Source organism: Petaurus breviceps, unplaced genomic scaffold (assembly GCF_028583685.1).
Source record: "Petaurus breviceps papuanus isolate PSGF00001 unplaced genomic scaffold, PetGlider_PUasm1.0 185, whole genome shotgun sequence".
Lineage (NCBI taxonomy): Eukaryota > Metazoa > Chordata > Mammalia > Diprotodontia > Petauridae > Petaurus > Petaurus breviceps.
In genome coordinates, this window is record NW_027185797.1 from 12,368,073 (window position 1) to 12,390,644 (window position 22,572).

The 22,572-nt window shown below is 40.9% G+C and overlaps 1 protein-coding gene across 1 annotated transcript in view; it reads left to right on the forward strand.

Moving 5' to 3' along the window:
- Positions 1-22,175, forward strand: part of KAT2B (lysine acetyltransferase 2B) — a 113,935-nt gene extending 91,760 nt beyond the window's left edge. Inside the window, exons 12-18 of the mRNA XM_069088464.1 lie at positions 4,862-4,972; positions 6,549-6,692; positions 11,915-12,029; positions 13,427-13,463; positions 13,851-13,914; positions 14,013-14,097; positions 20,077-22,175. Coding sequence (XP_068944565.1) covers positions 4,862-4,972; positions 6,549-6,692; positions 11,915-12,029; positions 13,427-13,463; positions 13,851-13,914; positions 14,013-14,097; positions 20,077-20,270 — 750 coding nt within the window. The 3' untranslated portion in view covers positions 20,271-22,175. The remainder of the gene's footprint in view (positions 1-4,861; positions 4,973-6,548; positions 6,693-11,914; positions 12,030-13,426; positions 13,464-13,850; positions 13,915-14,012; positions 14,098-20,076) is intronic.
- The last annotated feature ends 397 nt before the right edge of the window (positions 22,176-22,572 follow it).

A 22,572-nucleotide genomic window follows, 5' to 3' on the forward strand; every position in this document is an offset into this window, starting at 1 on the left:
AAGTTACTTAACCCCGATTGCTTTAAAAAAAAAAACTGAGTATGAGACAACCATCATTTCATCCACCGTGGAAATGCATAAAGTGCCTGGGTTTCACAAGAGCCCATAAGCAAATCCAGAAGCACACATACTCCCAAAAGACTCATAAGGCTTCCCGTGGAAGGTCCAGCTCATTTGGGGGCTGCTGAATAAGTGATTCCCATTCACCCTGGCCCTGGATTTTCCTTCTGCTCGTGGTGGTGGTATGGGTGCTGTTCCCTTCCAAATCTCTTGGCCCCTCAAAGCATGGTTTTAATCCTTCAGCTGTAGGGCTGTCTTCTTCCTTCTACAAACATGCTCTGAAGGAAACTTCCCTCTAGATGGTCCAAACTCTCAAATTCAGGATTAATTCCCTTAGGTAACTCCCCAGAGCTATGCTCCCTAGGACATCTCCTTTGTCTGGCAAAACATGTAGGTTCTAGGAACGCATTGCCTAGGGATTTAAAATTTTCTCCTTCTCTACACATCAGGGACCATGTCCTTGAATGCCCCCTTAGGTTGATTAAAGGCTATGCCCTCCTTTGCCATGTGATTCTGATATAAAGAGCTTACATGCACTGGGGAGGGAATATAGTGCTTTGGGCATCGTTGAAAGTTACGCTCAGGGGGGCAGCTACGTGGGCTCAGTGGATAGAACACTGGCTCTGGAGTCAGGAGGGCCTGAGTTCAAATATGATCTCAGACACTTGACACTTGCTAGCTTTGTGACCCTGAGCAAGTCACTTAACCCCAATTCCCTCACCTCACCCTCATTTTTTTTTTCTAAAGGTAAGCTCAGTAAATGTTGGATTAGATGTCCTGGGAGCTTCCTTTTGGCCCTACCTCCTGTTCTCTTTGATCCTTTGAACTTTTATGATGAAAGAACACTGGGTTTCATTTCAGAAGAGACCTCCTGTGTGAACATGAAAAAGGTCGCTTGACTTTGGAAACTAAAGAGGTGCCCACCAAGTGCTGAATGGCTGAGCGGCTGATGAAATGGCAGTGTTAGTGGGGACTAACAGCAGCCCAACACGCAGAAGGACACCCACACTTTGGGGCTGAGAAGCCGTTTTGTCTGACTGGATACGTTGTTGTGAGAGCTTTGTTTTGGTTTTTGTGTGTCAGTGGCAGAGGGCGGTAGCACCTGGCAGCTGAACACACTAATGTACTAAGCTTCCATCAGCACCAGTTCCCTGTTCGGTCATGAGCTTTGAGATGGTGAGACAAGAGCTTTGGGATCCAGGGGTCTTCGGTCCCTTCTAGCTCTAAATCTCTCATTCTATTTCAGATCACAAAAAGCCCCCAAACATTATTTGAAAAAAAAAAACAACAACAACAAGAAATACACAATTCCACCATCCACTTATGTAGTGATAAACCCTTGATGGTTCTGCTTGATCTCTCCGGATGATGCCATTTATGATGCTAAAGAGTCAGAGAATGTTCATTCTCCAGGGTAAAATGGGACAGGCTTTTGCTTGACAACACAGACTATCCAAGGGTGAAAGCCAGTTAATCATTTTTCTTTTATTATTGTTGTTGTCCATTTTGATTACAAATTATGATTTTTTGGATGATCAAGTCTATATTTTTTCTCTCTCCTCACTCCTCTCCCATTACCCCTTCCCTTTAAGCTCGTCATTTTGGGGATAGTTCTTTTATTTGGGGTGATCAGTGCCCCAATTTTACTCCATGCTGAACTCACTTGCTTTTCAGGGAGATGTGACAGCTTGTCTTTAGATGGTGCTGTTGCTGTGTTTTTAATTAGTACTTTAAGCCAAGTTGAGAATTTCTGTTGTAAAGGTATACTTTTTGCTATTGGGATAACATGATGTTGTCTGGACCATTGCAGTGTTTTGGTTTGTCTTATTAGTCTTCATGATGAGTAGAAGGAAGGAGAGGGTAGAGGAGTGGTCTTGCCTTTTAGTTGGAGAAGAAAATTTCTGATATTTTCATTTTTTCCCTTTTCAGAATTGAACGTCATTAACTACCCTTTTTAAAGAGTCTCATTGTGATGCACTTAGTTTAGGGACAGCAGAGAGAAACCACATGTGGTCAGGAGAGGTTTTGTGGTATCTTTGTGACTTGGATGACCCCAGTAAGATTGCTTCTTTTTTCTCAGAGGAATATCTTCCTGGAAACCATGTAACATCATCACATTTAGAGGAAGAAAACATAAAGCAAATCATCTGTTAATAAATAGATTTTTCAGTTCAAAAGTGAATCAGGGAAAAATGCTTTTCCATCATTTTTTTTTATCAATGAGTGACCTTTGCCATTTTTCTAAAATGTTAATTATCTACACAGTGAACCAGCTTCCTAGTTGGCTTTTCCAAATGGTACCTAACTAAGCAGGCTGGGTTTCAGGGGCACTGTACCTCCCATTTTCTTATTCCAGAAGCAGGTTAATTCTTAAGTGGGAAAATTCAGTTTCCTCTAGGAATAGAGACAATATAAGATTCCATGATATTGGTACACACAGAGACACAGATTGAATTTAACACACTTGGTTTCAGGTGGAACAAGATGATTTTCTAAACATGGGGTAAAACTTAACTGATATTGGTGGCAGTCAGAGTGGCGTAGTAACTAGAATTCTGACCTTGGAGACAGGGAGAGAGACTCTCCTGGAATTCTTCCTCTGATACAGACTACCTTTGTGGTCATGGTCAAATCATCCAGTCTTTATGGGCCCCAGTTTCCACATCTGGAAAATGGGGATTAGAATACCTGCAGAACCTCAGAGGATTATTCTGATGGTCAAATGAGGAAACCTTAAAGCACCAAATAAATGGCAGTGGCTATTATTATTAACCATTGATGGGCACTGTCATTCAAAGACTAGCCTAGCTTAGTTGAAAGATGCCAGTCATCAAGAAGGCTAGCCACCAATGGATGGATTTTTTTTAAACCATTAAAAACCTATGGAGTATTTCTTCTAAGACTTGGAGTGATTGTAATCTGTATTGGTGAATGAAGTGTGCATACTGGTGAAATCAGAGGTTGTTGATACCAATTTTCATAATAGTATGTGCATGCTCTCACTACCATATCTCAAGAAGATGTAATATCTTGGCCTCCTTTCTTGATAAAGTATTCTGATGAGCATTATAACATCACCTTGCTGATTGTTTCGTCCTTAGCAAATACAAGATTTCAGGGCTGAATTATGTGAGGTTTATATTGTCCAGTCCATCTTTAGCTAGTGCTGTATTGGAGTATGGTTGATTCTGTGGAAATATTTTCAGAGGTGAGAGAGTGACCATCAAAGATCAGCAGTCTGAATATCAAAACAAATATTTTGTACCAATTGAATGACCCTCCTCAGAGGGGCTCCCTTTGGGTTTTCTTGTTGATTAGAAGGTAAAAGTGAAAGCCATAAGAGGAATTCCCAGTCTGTCCTGGGTTGGGATGGGTCATAATCAATTTGAGCTCGTTTGGATTCCTTGGGAGACAGAACAGAAAGTGAAGAAGGCTTTGCCTCTATTTCCTGGGTCTTTAGGAAAGAGGTTCATAAGGAAAAGCATTTCTCTAGGTTCACCCACTATTCTGCATATGCTGTTTATTGCCCTATATCAGCCAATACTGGTAGGATCATTTATTTTCTTACATGGATCAAATCAGAGACCATGTAACAAAGATATGGGCAGCTAGGAGCTACAGTGGTGCTTTAACTGAAGTCAGGAAGCCTCATCATCCTGAGTTCAAATGTGGCCTTAGACACCTACTAGCTGTGTGACCTTGGGCAAGCTCCTTAACCTTGTTTGCCTCAGTTTCCCCATCTATAAAATGAGCTGGACACAGAAATGGCAAGCCACTTTAATATCTTTGCCAAGAAACCCCAAATGGGGTCACGAAGAATCCAAAAACTGAAAAACAAATGAACAGCACAGAGAATAGACTGCTGGCCAGCTTCCCGTTCTGTAGGTCCATGTTCTCACCCATTAGTCTTCCCAGTGCCAAAGTTTCTCCATCTTAAAATGGTTAGAGTTCTATTTCCCCATCTACTTCAAAGGATAAGGGTAAGTGAGTTCATTCATCTTTTCAGAGAAATTGAATCATAAGTGAAATTCAAGGCATTTGTTCCTGTGATAGACTTGGTCATGGATGTCCTCTTCTGCCTCTTTTTGGTAGAGCCTGAGATTGTTAGGGGCTTTCCTTTGAAAGACATGGTATCATATAAAATGACAACTTTTTTTTTCCTCCTCTCACTTTAATGATATGTTTCAATATTCCCTTCCTTGGGCTATCTTACAGTGTGATTTGGCTAGTGGGGATTTTGTAGTCTGTACTTACTCAGGGAGGTCTAGCTAGTTGCACAGCGTTCTACGTAGAGAGAGATCTCTCCCATTCTTTAATAAGCTTTGCTTGTTGGATATATAGCAGATGTCTCTTGGCAGATTAGAAGAATGCTTTGTGTTTTCATCTAAAGCTCTCAGATCCTTTTGTGAGAAACTAGAGTTGTTTTTGGTAATGTACATCCAAACTTTCTGGATTTGGAATTATATGCTTATTCGTCAGAAAATCTTTGGGATTTTAGTAGGTACTGCTATTAGATTTTATCCTCAGATCATGCTAGCAACTTGACCCAAGGTTCTTTGAGGGCTTTGCTGATAAATCCCATCCCTGAGGCTTAGAATTGCAGGAGACAATTCTATGATGAATCTCCTTCAGGAGAAGTCTGGATTACTATAATTCTCTGAGACATAGAATATATGAAACCAAAAACGTACAGCTTCCCACCACTCCCCTCACTGGTCCCCAGCATCTTTCTTGGCCCTTTTCATCTCATAAGATTTTCTCCACCCATGCATAAATTTTTCTTATACCAACTTCCATACAGGGCTATGGAACTCACCTCATGAATCACCTGAAAGAATACCATATAAAACATAGCATCCTGAACTTTCTTACGTACGCTGATGAATATGCCATTGGATACTTCAAGAAACAAGTAAGTCCTCTCCCACCTGCCCTGCCATCTCTAGTGGAACCCTGGCACCTCATTCATTTCATCAACATGCTAACAGGCATCATTCGTTTTGGAGTCACCTTGTGTTTAGAGAGTTGGTGAAGGGCGAGAGCAATTCACTTTTGTAGACCTGAAGCTGGAATCCAGTCATTTTCAGGCATCACATACTAGCGATGCAGGATTGCCGCCTGGCCAGGTTAGAGCGAAAATAACCAGGTACGAGGAGGAAGGCGGTCAAGTTCCTAGTCCTGTGAACTTGAGCGTCTTCTGTATGGGACAAATGTCTGAAGAAGGGCGCTTGGTGTAGAGATGGCAGAGTGCATTTTTCCTGGAAGCTTGGGAAGTGCTTGGAAGCCCTTCTGGGGCTGTAACACCTGCAATCTGAATTTCTCTTTTGCCAGAAGTTCTCAACCGAGTCTGTTCTCCCTCTCTATCTCATCCTGTGCAAGGGGGAAGTGAGGGTGGGGGTGAGGGTGTTGGTTAGGAGTAAGGGGTTGATTTTTAGAATTGAAGCCTTTTTTCCAAAACTTGGATTTCTCCTAATAGTTTTTAGTCAACTTGGGGGAATGCATCTCTATCAAAAAAGGAATGGATATAATGTACTATTCTATAAAGAGTTACTTTGTTCTCCTTTTTGGAGAATGATTGCAGCAGGGACATGGAGCAAGGGTGCTGGATGAGAAATAATCTTTATAAAATTCTAGTATAAAACAAAAACCAGGAAGCCAGTGGTAGTTGTTTCAAAGCTTGAGTTATTTTCTTTGAGCTGAAGTAGCTGCCTCAGTTTCCTTGACTATAAAAGGAAGAGGATGGATGGCCTTGGAGATCCCATAGGTCTCTGATCAATGATCCTACAACCTCAGAATAATACAAAAGAGATGTATCCAAATGGGATATGGCTACATAATTAGGTACACACAGTGGTAGGACCTTGCTCTAGTCTAGCCGACTGTTTGCACTATGATATATTCTGGGCAGATCACAGCTACATTCAGTAAGAATATGCTCTTAGTTGACCCGTAAGATGACTGTTGTTTCTATTTTTCACCTTAGAAATCTTACAAAGAAGATTTTCAGGCCTGTTTTCTGATGAGACTTTTCTTGTCTAGGCTTTCCTTTTCCTTCCTTTTCCTGCCCTGGTGCCTTCCTTTCTCTATGTGTTATTCTGTTATTTGTGTGTTTATTCCTTAATAATAACAGTAGAAATGTTTGCTAAACTTTTTTTTATGGGAGAGGAGGTAATAATGACCACCCATATTTAAAACTTATCTTCTGATATATTTAGTAGCATCCTATTTTTTTTTCTGAAGTCATACTTACTCTAGTTTATGATTTTTAAAAGAAAACTCTTCATAGATCTATAGAATATAAACTTAAATAATTTATGTCTTCAGCTATATCTAGGGTTAAAAATCATTCTAGGGTTAAAAAAGTGTGTGTGTGTGTGTGTGTAACTCCGTGTGTTTAGGAGTTACATAATAAATCTCTAGGTACATGCTTCTTCAAGCATTACGCTGGGAGCATGAGAAAGGCATGTTTGAATCTCTTTTGTTTCTAGGGTTTCTCCAAAGATATCAAAGTACCCAAAACCAAATATGTTGGCTACATCAAGGACTATGAAGGAGCCACCCTGATGGGCTGCGAATTAAACCCACGGATCCCATACACAGAATTTTCTGTCATCATCAAAAAACAGAAAGAGGTAAGAACCTTTAATTAATATATATTAGTAAGAAGAGTGAAGACACAAAGCCCCACAGGGCAATCTTCAAACTCACAAGGGAACGAGGGCCTAGAGAAGGCCAGAAGAGGAATTGCCAGAGAGGGTGGAGAAAGGTAGTAGAGATGTGGAGGAGGGCATTTCTGGTAAGGGACGTAGTATGAACAAAAAGGCATGGAGGTGGGAGAGTCAGAGTTGGGTAATGGTGGGAGATAATAACTACGTTGGGAGAGAACGTTGGGGCCAAATTGTAGGAGGTTTGAATGCCACGCTAGGAAGTTGGGATTAAATCCCTTAGACATCAGGGGACAGGCAACACATTTTAAGCCATAGAGTGATAAGATTGCCCTAGTCGGTGGATCGTAGGACAGTAAATTTTCTCATTTTCTCTTAACATCAGTAGCTTAAATAAACCTTTCCAAAAGTCAGTCCTGTTTCTTGGTTTCTATTGTTTAAAAAACAAACAAAAAAAGGCCCATCCTATCCTGGTACTTGGTTCATTCCCAAGGATAAGAAACAAAGGGGGAAAGCACCTTATAAAACATTTGCTCCATGTAGCCAAAGACACAAGACTGAAAAAAAACAAACAGTTCTAAGGTGGGGGGGAGGGGGTAGGGACTTCTTTGTTAATAAAAACCAGCAGACTGCAATTTCCCTGCCAAGAAGAGGCACACCTCTGTTTGGTTGTTATCTTGACTTGCAGCAAACAGGCCTGTATTCAATAGTCTGGTGTTTCTTTTTGGAAGAAAGGGCTAAGTAAAGCATTATCTCCACGGAGCAGGCCCCTGGCGGGGATACCATCAGATGGGCTCAGTCACAGGCCTGAGTCTGCAACCTGCTCCTGAGGTCTGCATCGATCCTGGAACACTGCAGCCTTGGAGTTCGAGCAGATGGTTTTGCAATGAGTCAGTTGTGACTCGGGGTAGAATTGTCCTTCCTCGATGCTGACAGGGATTTTAGAGATCACTTGGTCCAATCCCTTCATTTCCTGCGGCTCAGCAGGGAATAAAGAGCAGGGCCAGCATGCAAGCCCATATCTTTTGCCTTCGTCCGGGACTGTTCTACTAGGCCACACTGCCTCCTGAGGAAACTCTTCTCTAGAAAAGATAGTCTGGACTGGTTAAGCCGGGTCTCTCCGACAGTCACTGAAAGGGATTTAGCAATTGAGATATTCAGTATCTAGTCCATTTTCTTCAAGCATTTTAAAACAGCTGAACCCCCTCCCAAAGTGTTGTGACTTATTCCGCCTGTAGTGATAGGTGAAAGAATCCAGCCTTAGACCCTATGTGACCTTGGGCAAATCACTTTGACCTTTCCTCATCTGTAAAATGAGTTGGAGAAGGAAATGGCAAATCCCTCCAGTATCTTTGCCAAGCAAATGCCGAATGGGGTCATGAGGAGTCGGACACGACCGAATCAGTTGAGCAATAGCAACGAACCAAGACATAGACAAAGAAATGAGAAGCTTCTTAGTCGTGATGGTGATATGGGGAAGGTGCTGGTTTAACGTTAACATGGCAGCAAGTTGTGTATGAACTGGAAGAAAGAGAGTAGTTTCAGGGAAGCCATTGAGGAGACTCATAATAATGGGCTAGACTTGAAGTGAGATGGGTTCCTCATGGGTGGTGAGGACTGGAATGGAAAGAGCAGTGTTTGTTTTAACAGGACTTGGCAGTAGATTGAAGCTAGGGGATGAAGGGGACAGTGCAAGAAGAGTGATCATTGACTAAAGGTTTCCAGCGTGGGAGAAAGGAAGCCATTTGGAGTCAATGATTCAAATGGAGTGGGTTGGCATGGGAAATAGGAGAAAGGCCAAGGAGGAAGACTTCCGTGTTGGAGTTCAGGTAGCAAAGTGGGCCCAGGGAGGACATCTAGAGACCAGGGCTACTTCTTTTTTATGCTGTGGACCTCTTTGGTAGCAGCCTGGTGAAGCCTAGGGACCCCTTCACAGAAGAATGTTGTTTTTTTTTTTTTTTGAGAGGGAAGGCAGGGCAGTTGGGGTTAAGTGACTTGCCCAAGGTTACATGGCTAGTAAGTGTTGACTGTCTGAGGCTGAATTTGAACTCAGGTCCTTCTGACTTCAGGGCTGGTGCTCTATTCACTGTGCCACCTAGCCGCCCCAAGAAATTTCTTAAATGAATAAAATGCAGAGGGTTATAAATTAAACTACCTGTATCGAAATACAGTTATCCAAATATTGGGGGGGGAAACTAAATTCACAGACTTCCGCTTAAAAAGCCTTGCATAAAAGCCATGACAGTCATACAGAAATCACAAAGAAGAAAAACAAAAGTTTTCCCCTTGTTACTTGGTTTTCTATATAAGGGCGATGACTTGAGATAAATTTAAAAAAAAAAATTTTTTTTTATTAATTTGTTTGTTTCCTTTTAGTTTACAGGATTCAATTCCACAATTCCTTGAGTTTCACATTTTGTCCCCCTTCCTCCCCCCCCCCGGCGGCTTATAGTCAAGTATAGGATCTGTAAATACTTTCACATTATACATTAGTCAGGTTATAAGGATGGATTGTACCAGCTGGAATGAAAAATGGTAAAGAGGATATAAAACCAAATAAGAGAAGGAAAAAGATCAGGTATTTTGCTTCCACCTGGATATAAACTTAGTTCTTTCTAGTTCTTTCTCTGGATGCACATATTTCTCTCCATTATGAGTCTTTTGGGATTGACTTATATCACTGCATTGCTGAGAAGAGTCCAGTCTATCAAAGTTGGTCATCACACATACGTTGTGTCTGTAATTGTGCACAAATTTCTCCTGGTTCTACTCTTCTCACTCAGCATCAGTTCTTTTAAGCCTCTCCAGGTAAATATGAAGACCATCTGCTCCTCGATTCTTATAGCACAATAGTATTCCATAACATGCATATACCACAACTTGTTCAGCCATTCCCCAATTGATGGGCACCCCCTTAATTTCCAATTCTTTGCTACCACAAAAAGAGCTGCTATAAACATTTTTGTACATATGGGTCTTTCTCTCATTTCCATGATCTCTTTAGGATATAACCCTAGGAGTGGTATTGCTGGATCAAAGGGTATGAAAGTATTTATAGCCCTTTGGGCATAGTTCCAGATTGCTCTCCAGAAAGGCTGGATCAGTTCACAACTCCACCAGCAATGCATTAGTGTTCCAGTTTGCCCACATCCTCTCCAGCATTTGTCATTTTCCTGTTTTGTCATCTTAGCCAGCCTGACTGGTGAGATGTGGTGCCTCAGAGGACTTGAGATAATTTTTAAAAGTAATAATCCCAGATGAATGTGTACTTGAGTACTGAAAGCCAGAGGAGCATAAAATGAAATGATGTCGTCCTTGGGAGGTCTCTCTCCATAACCAAGGTTATGCCTCTGGTTCACAAGTCTCTCCCTTATTTGCATTGAATCGCTCTTTTGTGAATGGTAGTTGACATTCACACTAAGGTTTGCCAAACAATTAATGTCACTCCATTTAAGCCTTAAAACCACCATGGGAGGTGGATACTACTGACGTTATTGACCCCATTTTGCAGATGAGGAACCTGAAGTCCAGGATTTTCCCAGGGTCACACAGCCAGTAGGATTTGCACCCTGTCCAGTTGATCCCAGGACAAGGCTCTGTCCCCCATACTGTTCATAGGATTGATGATGATCTGCCTACCTCAGGTGGTTGTGAGGCTCAAATGGGGGTTAAGTGCTTTGCAAATCTTCAGGTGCTTTATCAAAGGTCAGGTGTCACTATTTTTAAAATCTTAGATTTAACCAAACAATGAGTATTTATTAAGGACTTACTCTGTGTTAGGCACAGAGGAGACAATTGCAAAGAAAGACACAATCTCTGATCACAATGGTCCTTCACTCTAATGGAGGAAACAAGTACATATAAAAACATACTTATGTATGCATAATAACTATAAAGTTAGTAAAGACATTGATAAACATTAATAACTACTTCTTAAACACAAAGTTAATAAATAAAAAAATACAAGGTAGGCTGGGAGGGAAGCAGTTGGGGTATCATGAAATGTGTGCCATGATAATGTCTGAGCTGCATCTCAGAGAAGTAAAGGGGACTCCGGGAGTTGGAAGTAAGGAGGCATGCCAGGGCACAGATAGCGGGTATAGGGAATGTAGGACGGAGACAAGCTGGTGTGACGGGCTCATAGGGTGTGTGTAGGAGGAATGGGAGGGAACTGCCGGCTTGATTCATTGTGTTTTGCTGGGATGATTTTCCTTGAAAAGGAATGTCTTCTACCTAGGCATCATCATTTTGTGAAATTCTTTTATTTTAAATATGGAAAATCCCTCTTCATCTGATATTATTGCTTTAAAGATATATATTCCTCTCACCCAGATTATTCCTTGTTATAGGTAAAATCGGATTACTAAAGAGAAACTTGGTTTTTCTTCTTTGTAGTTTTTAAGGATTGACTGAGGGTTATATCCCCTACTCAATTAAATCATGGTTTGACTCCCTAGATGAAAATGGGCTGGGGACTTGATGGGTATATTACAGGCTAAACAGTTTCAGTACAAGTTGCTTTCTTCAGGAAACTCTAAAAGATACTAAAACAAATCACTTCGGTATATTAGGAACCCTGTATCCTTAGGAGGTCCCCCTTTCCCCCAAAGTGTCCTCCCTCTTAGACGTTAGGGTCATTGGGCTCATTTGTCTTCAGATTGTGCAGACGTGGGCTTTGGCTGAGATGATTATAAAACTTAAGGCCTGCCCGTTACAGGCTTTACCACCTTCTGAAGACCATTAATCTGCTTCATAGGTCATACTGAGGGGACATAAGGGGTTTCTGCCAAGGTGAGACTGACTCTGATGTTCAGGGGGTCATTTATTGTCAGTTTCATCCAGCCTCCTCTGAGAAGCCCAGACAGAAAGATGACTTATGCTAAATATGTCAAATGAGACAGGGAGCCCGGGGCAGTCCTCTCAATATTAGCTTTTCTGCTCAGTGGAGATAAGTCATTTGGAGACAATGGTGTGTGTGGAGCAGAATGGGCTTTGGCTTAATAATGGAATATTTTTATTTCTTGCCTACTGAAAAGTGTATCCATTTTTTTTTTCTCTCCCTTCAAATTGTGCACTCTCTCTTTGTATGTGTGGGGAGCAGGTGGGAAACAAAAGATTGAATGTTCCTGACTTCAGCTCTCCTGTGAACTTTCTCCTTCTAAATTGTGTTTTTCTTCCTCCGGTTGCAGATAATTAAGAAGCTTATAGAAAGGAAGCAAGCCCAGATTCGAAAGGTCTACCCCGGACTTTCGTGTTTTAAAGACGGAGTACGCCAGATTCCAATAGAAAGCATCCCGGGCATTAGTAAGTATAGTGTTTTCTTCCAAAGCAAGTTGTTTGGTTATGGCAGTAACCCGCTGCAACAGTTAAGCTGAGGTGAACGAGACAATCATGTTCTTGTTCAAATAAAGTCCTTGGGGCGCGCAGATGCCAGGATTTGGTCCTCAAGTCTGAGGCTAGCAAAGAGCCCACCTCTCCTGGGTTTTGAGGAGTTCTGCTAAGGTTCCTCCTTCTCTTCCTTGGATGATTTTTAGTCTTTAAAAAAAAAAAAAGCAGTTCACCTCCATGCACACCCCCTCCTTTGAGTAAATAGGGCATCAGGTGGGATTTCTCTTTGCTGTGTTCCAGAAGTGGCCGTGATTGAGGATTCTGCTTAAGAGCTATGTGTCTAGATAAAGAAGGGTTTTACTCACTTGTGCAAATTAAATTAGTTTATTTCAAGCTCACTGAATCTATATCAGAGTTTATAGCCAACAGTATGTTCTTGGGAAATAAACATCTTAATATGGGTTCTCCTAGTATTTATTTCAAGTATTAAGCTGACCAATGGAGAGGGGCAGTAGAGAAGGAAAAAAATCCAAACAGGTCCTTTGTTGGACAGAGGCAAGAGAGACCCACTTTATACTCAAGTCTGAGCCTTAGCAGATAGTATTTTAATGTGGGGGTTCTTGACTTGGGTATTTAAAAAATTTTTTTTGATATCTCTATTACAATATAAATGGTTTCCTTGGTCATCCTGTGTTTATTTTATTTTATTTATTTAAAAACATTCTGCAAAGTAGTCCACAGATGTCACCAAATTGCCAAAGGCGGTAGGGTCCATGACAAGAATAAAAATTAAGAAGGACAGTTCAGCTCTGGTGGCATTTGAAATGTCATCCTCCTTCCATCCAGGACTGAGACATTTCCTCTCTCTAGGCTTGGACAGTACAGAACCTTGCTTGACATTGAACAACTTAGTCTTCTCACGTTCAGTGGTTTCAAAGTGCCCTCACGGCTAGTGGCAGCTACCGACCTATATACAGGCTTCTAGTGCAATATCAAATGGAAATAAAAGTATAACATTTATCTTAAAAAGGTTGAAGGGAATATGGAATAAAGCCTTACAACTTTGTTTCACTATCTTAGTAAGTGTTAGGAAGTAATTGGAGAAGAGAGTCACTTTCTTTTATTTTTTAATAAATGTACATTGACCTTTTGTTTTTACATTGCCTAAATCCCTTCCCTGAGAGAGTCCATTTCAGTCTCTCATTGGGAATAGACTTAAAGAGCCCTCTTATAGCAATATTGTGATTTTATTTATCTTTATTATTATGATTAATACTTCAGTAAGACTTAGTTTCTAAGAAGATGTTAATTTTGTTACCCTTTGGATCAAAAAAAGCAATTCTCATGATGTGTTTAATTTTATTAATGTATAGGAGAGACAGGCTGGAAACCAAGTGGAAAAGAAAGAGGGTAAGTATAATTTGATGAGAAAGTGATGTCCATGAAGGTGATTTCCCTCCCTTTTCCTACCCCTCCCCTGTCCCAGCTTCTGCCTCTACTTCTTTTCAATTTACAGAAAATAGCAAAAAGACCATATTCTCTAATCCAATATTTCCCTGGGGTATAGTTTTCGTGAAATAAACTGCACCCTTTTTATATGATCCAACACTGTACAGGATTTTATATGATCCAGCACTGTACAGGATTTTATATGATCCAGCACTGTACAGGATTTTATATGATCCAGCACTGTACAGGATTTTATATGATCCAGCACTGTACAACACTGTACTGAAATGGATTGTGGGTAAAGACTAATCCTTGCTTTTCTGTTGTTTGTTACTCTTTTCTTTCAAGCAAAGAGCCCAAAGACCCTGACCAGCTTTACAGCACATTAAAAAACATCCTGCAGCAGGTAAAGGTGAGTTGTCTCTTTCCCTTGACTTGATGGAAAGATTTTGAAAGATTTTCTTGTGTGGAATTTCTGTATTAGATACCTTACTTTTTTCTTTACCAAAGAGCCATCAAAGCGCTTGGCCCTTCATGGAACCCGTGAAGAGAACAGAAGCTCCCGGATATTATGAAGTTATAAGGTTCCCTATGGGTAATGCCATTAACATTTTCTAAGTTTAGAGTTAACGCTCTCTATCTAGCTGGAGATGTTGGGGGTGAATGGACATTAAGGTGTATTGTGTGAGATTCTTAGTGGGGAGGGGAGAGAGGGAAAGGGGGAGGGAGAGGGAGGGAGAGAGGGTGGGGAGGGGGAGAGAGAGAGAGAGAGAGAGAATTTCTTTTTGGTGGGAAGACCTGTAAACCTTGGGGATGGCTGTGACATGGAATGCTGACATGACGGTATTGTTGAGGAAAGAGGGAGAGGAACATGTGTGCCCTTCCTCAGTGTTTCTCTGTTCTGTTGAACCATTCTACAGCTGTCTTCCAGAGCCCACACAATCATAGTCATGGAGAAAGGCCTACCTTTTATTTTTTATTTTTTTTAAGCAATCGGGGTTAAGTAACTTGCTCAAGGTTACACGGCCAAGGCCTGCCTTTTTAGCTACCTGCCTTCACTGTGTTCACATAGACTCTTTGGGTATAACCTTATTTCATTGCCTTTGTTTTATTTATTATAAGCAGTTACTACTTGTCCTGCTGATGTCTTTTGAGACTCTGTGGACTTAAAAAATGAAGGGGTCAGACTAGGCTTCTGGGGACCAGCTCTTTTCTATCGTCCCGGGACCAGGTTTCCTCTGTGAGCCCTTCTAGCTCAAGCTATCTGAGCTTTAGAGGTTCCTTTTCATCTGAAGATCTGGGAATTCTGTGGCTGAACCCTTATTCTTAAGCATCTTAGAGTCTAGTAGGGGAATGAGTCATGTAGGCAAACAGACATTAAGAAAAAGTTAGGAAGTGATTAGGATCATAAGAATGACTAAAGGAAAGGCTGGGTGTCCCTTCTCCCTGGGGAGATTAGGGAATGTGATATGGTGGAGGTGGTAGCTGAAGTAGGTCCTGAAGGAAGAGAAGGATCATAATTAGTAGAGAGAACTCTGCAGTGCTGTGGATAGAGCATTGGGCCTGGAGTCAGGAAGACCTGAGTTCAGTTCCAGCCTCATTAGCTGTGTGGCCCTGAGCAAGTCACGTAACCTCTGTTTGCCTCCTTTGTAAAATGGAGATAATAATAGCACCTACCTCTTAGGGTTGTAAGGATCAAATAAAGTAATAATTATAAAGTACTTAGTGCAGTGCCTGGCAGAGGAAGCGCTGTATCAGTGTTATCTGCCATGATTGCTGTGATTATCAGTGGGGGTGGGGTGACGATGAGCTTCTTACAGGCACTGTTGTTGAGTCAGTCGGACATGGAGCTGGAGATGCCTGTCAGCTGTCTGGTGGTCATGAAAGAGGGCAGGGCTAAACATACAGCTTTGTGAATCTCCTGAACAAAGGTGATGATAGAGCTATGGGAATGGACGCCTCCTCACCTCCACCTCTTGGAGCCTCTGGTTTTCTTCAAGACTCCCGGGCTCAGCTTGGTCACCACCTTCTTTGGGAGCTACTTTCTGGTTTCCTCCTGCCTGCCTATCCAGAGTTACCCAGTATCTGCTTTGTGTGTGTGTACACACACACACTCACCCTCACACACACTCTCTCTCACCACCCCCCACACACTCACACACTCACACACACACTCACACACTCACACACACACATACACACACACTCTCACACACACACATACATATACACACTCTCACACTCCCCCAAAAAGACACACTGTGTTTTGTATTCAAGCTTATTAGCAAGCTATTAACTGCACTAAGACTTTTGGAATAATCTATATATTGACTCCCCCATTGGAATGTAAGCTTCCTGAGGGCAGGGTGTGTTCCATTTTTGTCATTGTCTCCTTAGCACTTAATAAATGACCAGCAGTGGTTCTCGAACTTTTTGGTTTCAGGACCCTTTACTCTCTTAAATATGATAGAGGATCCCAAAGGGCTTTTGGTTATGTAGGACATAGCTACTGATAATGTTAAAACATTGAGTTTATTAGAACCTTGCAGCCTTCCTGAAACTCCACTGAGACAAGGTGAGAGGATGAGGAGAAAATTGAAACCAATGAAAACTGATAGAGAGCTCTCCAGTTCTTGGGGGGCTGTCTAGGAAGCGTAGTGTCCCAGAGTCGGTGGAAGAGAAGGTGCTCAGCAGCCAAAGTTAAAAAGGATCCATCATAGAGACGAGATCATTAGATCTCTAGAAACAAGGAGAGCCCTTGGTGAGCCTGGAGTGAGCAGCTTCAGAGAGTGCTAGGGACAGAAGCTGGATGGCAGGAGAGGAAGCAAGCACCAAAATGGAAATGAAATTTGTGGAGTCAGGGGAAGGGGGGGATGGAGAGAGAGAGAGAGACAGAGAGAGAGTGAGTGTAGTTTTGTGTGTGTGTGTGTGTGTGTGTGTGTGTGTGTGTAGTTTTGAGGATGGGAAAACCTGAGAGTATTGTAGGAAAACCAGAAGTGAAAGAGAATGATGGACGATCCATGCCTCAAGAATTAAGAGTTGGAAAGGAAGATTCCATTATTATCTCAAGAAAAGGAGACTTTAAGAAAGAAGACACGCACAAGTTTTACGGTGGGGAGGATGATAGCTAATTAGTGCTCATGTCACGTGACTCGATTTCTCGGTAAGCAGGAGAAAGGGCTGTGTGTGTGTTGAAGGAGTGTGGAGGTGTTGAGATGCATTTGAGAGCTTCAGGAGAAAAGCGGTTTGGAGCCTCAGTATGGTGGAAGGGAGGCTCAGTTGGACCTACTGTTCTAAGCCCATCACCTCTCCTCCTTAGGACAGTACAGTCTCGAAGGCAAGCCAGTTAGCAAGTCTCAGCTTTCTCATCTTTAGAGTGAGGGGGTGGCCTAGACTAGAAGTGTCAATTTTGAGGCCCCAAAGCGGCTACTCAAATCAGATTAAAATTTCTACAAGATACACAAAATAGATAAAATAATAAGTAAATTTAACAAAATAAAAAAAATAAAACATAGTATTACTTTGTGGTTTTTCTAAGTCAATATGAAACCTGGGAGCTGGGTCTTGTGAATTTGGTATCACTGGCCAGGACAATCCCAACGGACCCTTCAAGCAACCATAATCCTGTGAATAGCCCAATGAACCCATCATGTGGGTTCAGGGACAGCAGGGCAGTGTGGCAGTCAGTAAGTAAACATTTTTGTGGAGGGCCAAAGGTTCAGTTGAATTTTGTCCGTATTGGTCTCTTTCTGCCAGCTTCCTCTTGAATATTTTGCATATTATATCCCCAGTGGGAAGGGGAGGGAAGGAACCCTCCTCATTTTCAGCTGATGATCTCTTGTCCCTATTGACGCCTTTGTCAGTCAGTCTGGTGAAACCTGGGCACTCTTTATCATACAAAGGTTTGTGCTACCTTCATAAAGGAAGGCAATGCTAACTTTCACTTAAAGGTTAATAAAAATAAAGATCTAATTTATTGGGGTGGCTAGGTGGCGCAATGAATAGAGCACCGGCCCCAGAGTCAGAAGGACCTGAGTTCAGATCCTCTGGCCTCAGACACTTAACACCCACACACACACACAAAACTAGCCATGTGACCTTGGGCAAATTACTTAACCCCAATTGCCCTCCAAAAAGCAAAAAAAAAAAAGATCTAATGTTTTTTTTCTGGTCCAGGTTTGAAGACCCACTGAAATCTGATCATGGAACCACTGGGTGTCTATAGACCCCAGGTTAAGAGCCCCTGGGATCAATAATCTCCGGAATACCTTCCAGCTCCATATCTGTGAGCTTGAGTCTCAGACCTTAATTCACAGACGGTTACCACTCTGAATCAGGGTAGACTTTCCAGACCAGGATTTCCTAACATGGATGGGAGTGCAGCCTGAGAAATCTCCTCTCGCCCCACAGGAGGTGATAGCCAGCAATCTCATTTTCTCCTTGTTTAATTTCTTGTAGATTTTTGGATGTCTGATGCAAACATTTGACAGTGATATAGCTTTTTATATGTGCAATGTCAGCTCTTTTCATCCTCACAGTAATCTTGTGAGGGAACTGCACATAGGAATTGTTAAACAGAGCAACCTGAGGCTCAGACTTTTGATTTGCCTCTATGGTCATACAGCTGGTAAGTGTCAGAGAGAAATTACAAAGCTAGGGCTCTTCTGACCCTAAGATCAGTTTTCTTTGCCCTACATTTTAGTCCCGTCACCATTTTAGAGATACATATGAAGATTTTTAATCGAAAACCTGCCTGAGTTTTTCTGTGACTTTCTTGTTTCAGTTTAAAGCCCACTTTCTAGAGGAAGCCTCTCTGGGCTGCTAAGGTTCCCCCCCACTTTTTTTTTTGCTTTTTGGAGGGCAGTTGGGGTTAAGTGACTTGCCCAAGGTCACACGGCGTGTGTGTGTGTGTGTGTGTGTGTGTGTGTGTGTGTGTGCGCGCGTGTTAAGTGTCTGAGACTGGACTTGAACTCAGTTCCTCCTGACTCCTGGGCTGGTGCTCTATTCACTGCACCACCTAGCCACCCTAAGGCCTTCCTCTCTTAAGTGGTCTTCCATCATGTATATAATTAGATTGATCTTATCTCCCCCATGAGTAGTTGAGCTCCCTGAGCCCAGGGACTGTTTAGGGTTTTGTTGTTACTTTCTTTGTCTCTCTAGTCCTTATGACAGTGTCTGGCATGGAATAAACACCTATTAATTAATTGTCAAAATTTGAAAGCACGGTCTTGGTATTGGTAGGTGAATGTGTTTAGCAAGCTCCCTACTCCCCCGGATGAAATTGTCACATTTATGATCTCGAAAGCTCTTTCCAGGTTTATATTCAAAACAAATAAAGGCAGCATGCACAGCCTCAAGTGGAATTAGGAGATCTTTTGAGGGAAAATCGTGGCAGCTGCTCTGCATTCTTCCTGTCAGATATGGTTTCCATTTGTAACTTAATACGGTTTCAAAGGAAAGGCTCACATGAAAACTTTTCTTCTTTTTCTAATAGAGTCACACAAAGCTTGTATGGATGGATGTATATTTGGCAATCACTGCTTAGGTTTGGAGGTCTTAATTTTCATTTTTCCTGTTTTTAAAATAAGTCAAAGCTAAGTGGGACACTGTATTTCTTCACTGGTAAATGTGAAATTAAGGGGATTTTAGGGTTTAATAATACATGGATCACCAGTGAATTTGCACTTGCATCATTTACCCAGATCTTTGCAGCATCAAGAGAATCTAGTGAGAAGCACAGGAGAAGTCACCTGGCAGTTTTTGACTAAAATGCTTGAGTTGATTCTGATCAAATGTTCTAAGTCCATATGGAGGCATGCATGCATGCATGGTCTTTGCAGGATTAGGCAGTTCATCATTCTATGGATTTCTCTTTCTTCCTGTGTAAAATCTTCACTTGGGGCTCATTGATTACCAGAGGATATTTCCTGTTCTAACATTCTGAGTCCAATTTCTTTCAAGATCAGTTATCTGTATCTTCATCATTCATAAAACTAGACCTTGGAGTGAGAATCTTCTTATTGAAGCTTGATAGGGAGTGTGACTGAAATGAATGCATTTTATTTAATCTTTTTTTGAAGGCAAGGCAATTGGGGTTAAGTGATTTGCCCAAGGTCACACAGCTAGTAAGTGTGTCAAATGTCTAAGGCCATATTTGAACTCAGGTCTCCTGACTCTATGGCTGGTGCTGTATTTATTGCTCCACCTACCTGCCCTGACATGAATGCATTTAAAAGGACAGAGTTGTGTGCCTGGCATCTGGGAAAGTCCTACCTTTTACACTGTAATTGTATGACCCTGGTCAGTCATTGACCTTGGCAGTATCCCAAGTCAACTCCCTAGGACTTTTACATATCTACTAAAAGTCATAGATGGGTTGCCATCTGAATTGGTGGAGGGAGTTTCCACGCTCAGGTATTCCCCAGGTAGATTAAAAAAAGCATAGGTTCTTTCAGTCTTCCTGTGCTGGAACCCATAATCTAGTTAATGAAATAAATGATTCTCTTTGTTGATCCTGTTTACCAGCTAATACTAAAAGGAATGAAAGACTGTTGATATTTTCTTTCTTATACAGATTTGAAAACCATGAGTGAACGGCTCAAGAATAGGTACTACGTATCTAAGAAATTATTCATGGCTGACTTACAGCGGGTGTTTACCAATTGCAAAGAGTACAACCCCCCAGAGAGTGAATACTACAAATGTGCCAATATCTTGGAGAAATTCTTCTTCACCAAAATTAAGGAAGCTGGATTAATTGACAAGTGAAAACTTTTTTTCTTCTACCTTGTAGCAATTAATCTGTCACCAGGCCTGATGAACAGAGTTCAGTTTTAAAGAACTGGGACAATGTACTGAAGATACTTATACATGTTTTGACTAGCACTTTTCAAAAAAAACAAAACAAAACAACAAAAACAAAAAACTCCTCTTATAGCTTTTCAGATGTGTATTTAAATGGAAGTTACAGAACATTTTTATTTTATGAAATAGATTTTACTCTTTACTATTAATGTACATTTTCTACGGTGTGTAATTTAGCAGTATGTTCAGTGATAGGTAATCAGGAATTTCCTCCAGGCCTACATGGGAGGAGATTGCACATAGTACCAAGTTTTGGGGGCTTTGGAAAAATTTCCAGACCGTGAATGTCTTTAGTTTGTTTTCTAATGGAGTGACAGAGTTTATTTTTATTTTGTTCAGGAGAACATTAAGGAAGGGAAGAGTAATTAAAAAATAAACCCTTGTTTTTAAAAAGGTGAAATACGTTTGAGGTCTCATTGTAGACCTGCTATAAATATATATATTTTTAAAAACACTCATCTATGTGAGGTGCTGTGAGCAGTTCTGGAGTATGAGAATTTGAAGGGGGGTGGCTGAGTCTCTTTGGACATTCTGTACTGCTAAGACTTTTTCTAAAGATTTGGATTTTTGAAAATAATACTCTCTACCTATAATAACTTGGGACTTTATGACCACTATTTTCATATTTCTTTTCTGTAGATAGATGTGTCATGTCCTAGTTTCATTTTGCTTATGCAGGACATAAGTTCCCAAAGTGACCCCAAGAACTACTTGAGTCATCAAGAGTAGGGGCTCTCATTCATTCACTTGCTTTATTTGGGGTCTAGTAAGTCATATTCTTGTCCTACGAAATTCATGAAGAATTTTTAAAAAATTATCCCCATGGTATGTTCAATGGCATCAGCTTATTGCAAGATCCCACCAAACAAGTCCTCCAGGTTCTGTACTTGTCTATGGAAAATCTATTTTCTACCAAGCTTTACAGTCAGTATTTTAACTACTATGGTGGTATCACACCCAGAAAGAAGCCTGTCCCATTCCAACTCCATTCTACAATCACTTTGTCGTTACATTTCAGCTCAACACTGGGATATGTTTACGGATTACACTACGGGAACAGTGGTATATTTACCAGTCCAGCTCTGGGAAAACCATCTCCTACAAAATATCAAGGAAGACCAAACAATGTTTTTGACACTAATTTTTTTCTTTTGTGATGCAAATATATAAACTTGATTTTATAAAAGACTGAATTTAGCCTTTGTTTATATTGGGTAGAAAAACCTCATGATTACAGCGATAACAATGGTAAGTCACTGGCTGTGAAGTTGCCAGAGATTGAGTATGTGAGGGGAAAATGAGTACAAAGATAGGTTGCAGAATTTAATTGGGCCAATTGACGTCACATTGGAACTATGAGAATTAGTATGGGAAAAGAGCTACTTGTAATGCTTGCTCACACTAAAAGATGCCTCAACTTTTTTTTAAATAAACCAACTTAATTTATAATGGAGTACAGATGCGATTGTATGAAGATTCCCTGGTACTGGTTTTAAACATTTTGTAAACTGGGCATTCTGTAACACCTGTTGAGCTTGGTAACCTGTGAAAGTTGGTTATTTTCTGGGTAGATTTTCTTATATAGTATTGTCTTAAAAAAATCAGATTGTCTCTTCTATATTGAAAGCATAATTTATGTTTTCTAATTTAAAAATTAATATTTTCATATAGATATTGTGCAATAAAAGCTGAAGTAGGATGTGTGGTTTTTGCAAATGCTTTAACAGCTGACAAAATTTTACATTTGTAAAAATTAATATATTGTACTGGTACAAAATAGTTTTAAATTATATTTTAAAAAGTTCCAAATCTTCTGGCATGTTGTGTTTTTATTCCAGGGGATTTCCTTTAATACTACAAATGGGAAAGGATTAATAATTCATCACAGACTTTTTAGTCTCTACTACTGAGCATCTTTTTTTCATGATTTCCATTAGTTGGTAAGCTCCCTGAGGGCAGGGGCTGCTTACAATGTTTTTTCTATCCCTGGCTCTTAACAGACACATAGGAAGTACTTAAGTGAATTCCTTTTGCCTGTTTCAACTCAAGAAGCCCTTAACCCATCAAAGAGGGCCCTTAAGCACATGAATTGCTTATGTCTTTCATTATATATTTTATTGGACACATGTATTAAGTACTTAAATGCTTGTTGACTGAGGGATTCAACTCAACACAGAATGAACCCATAGCCCAACAAAGACACTGT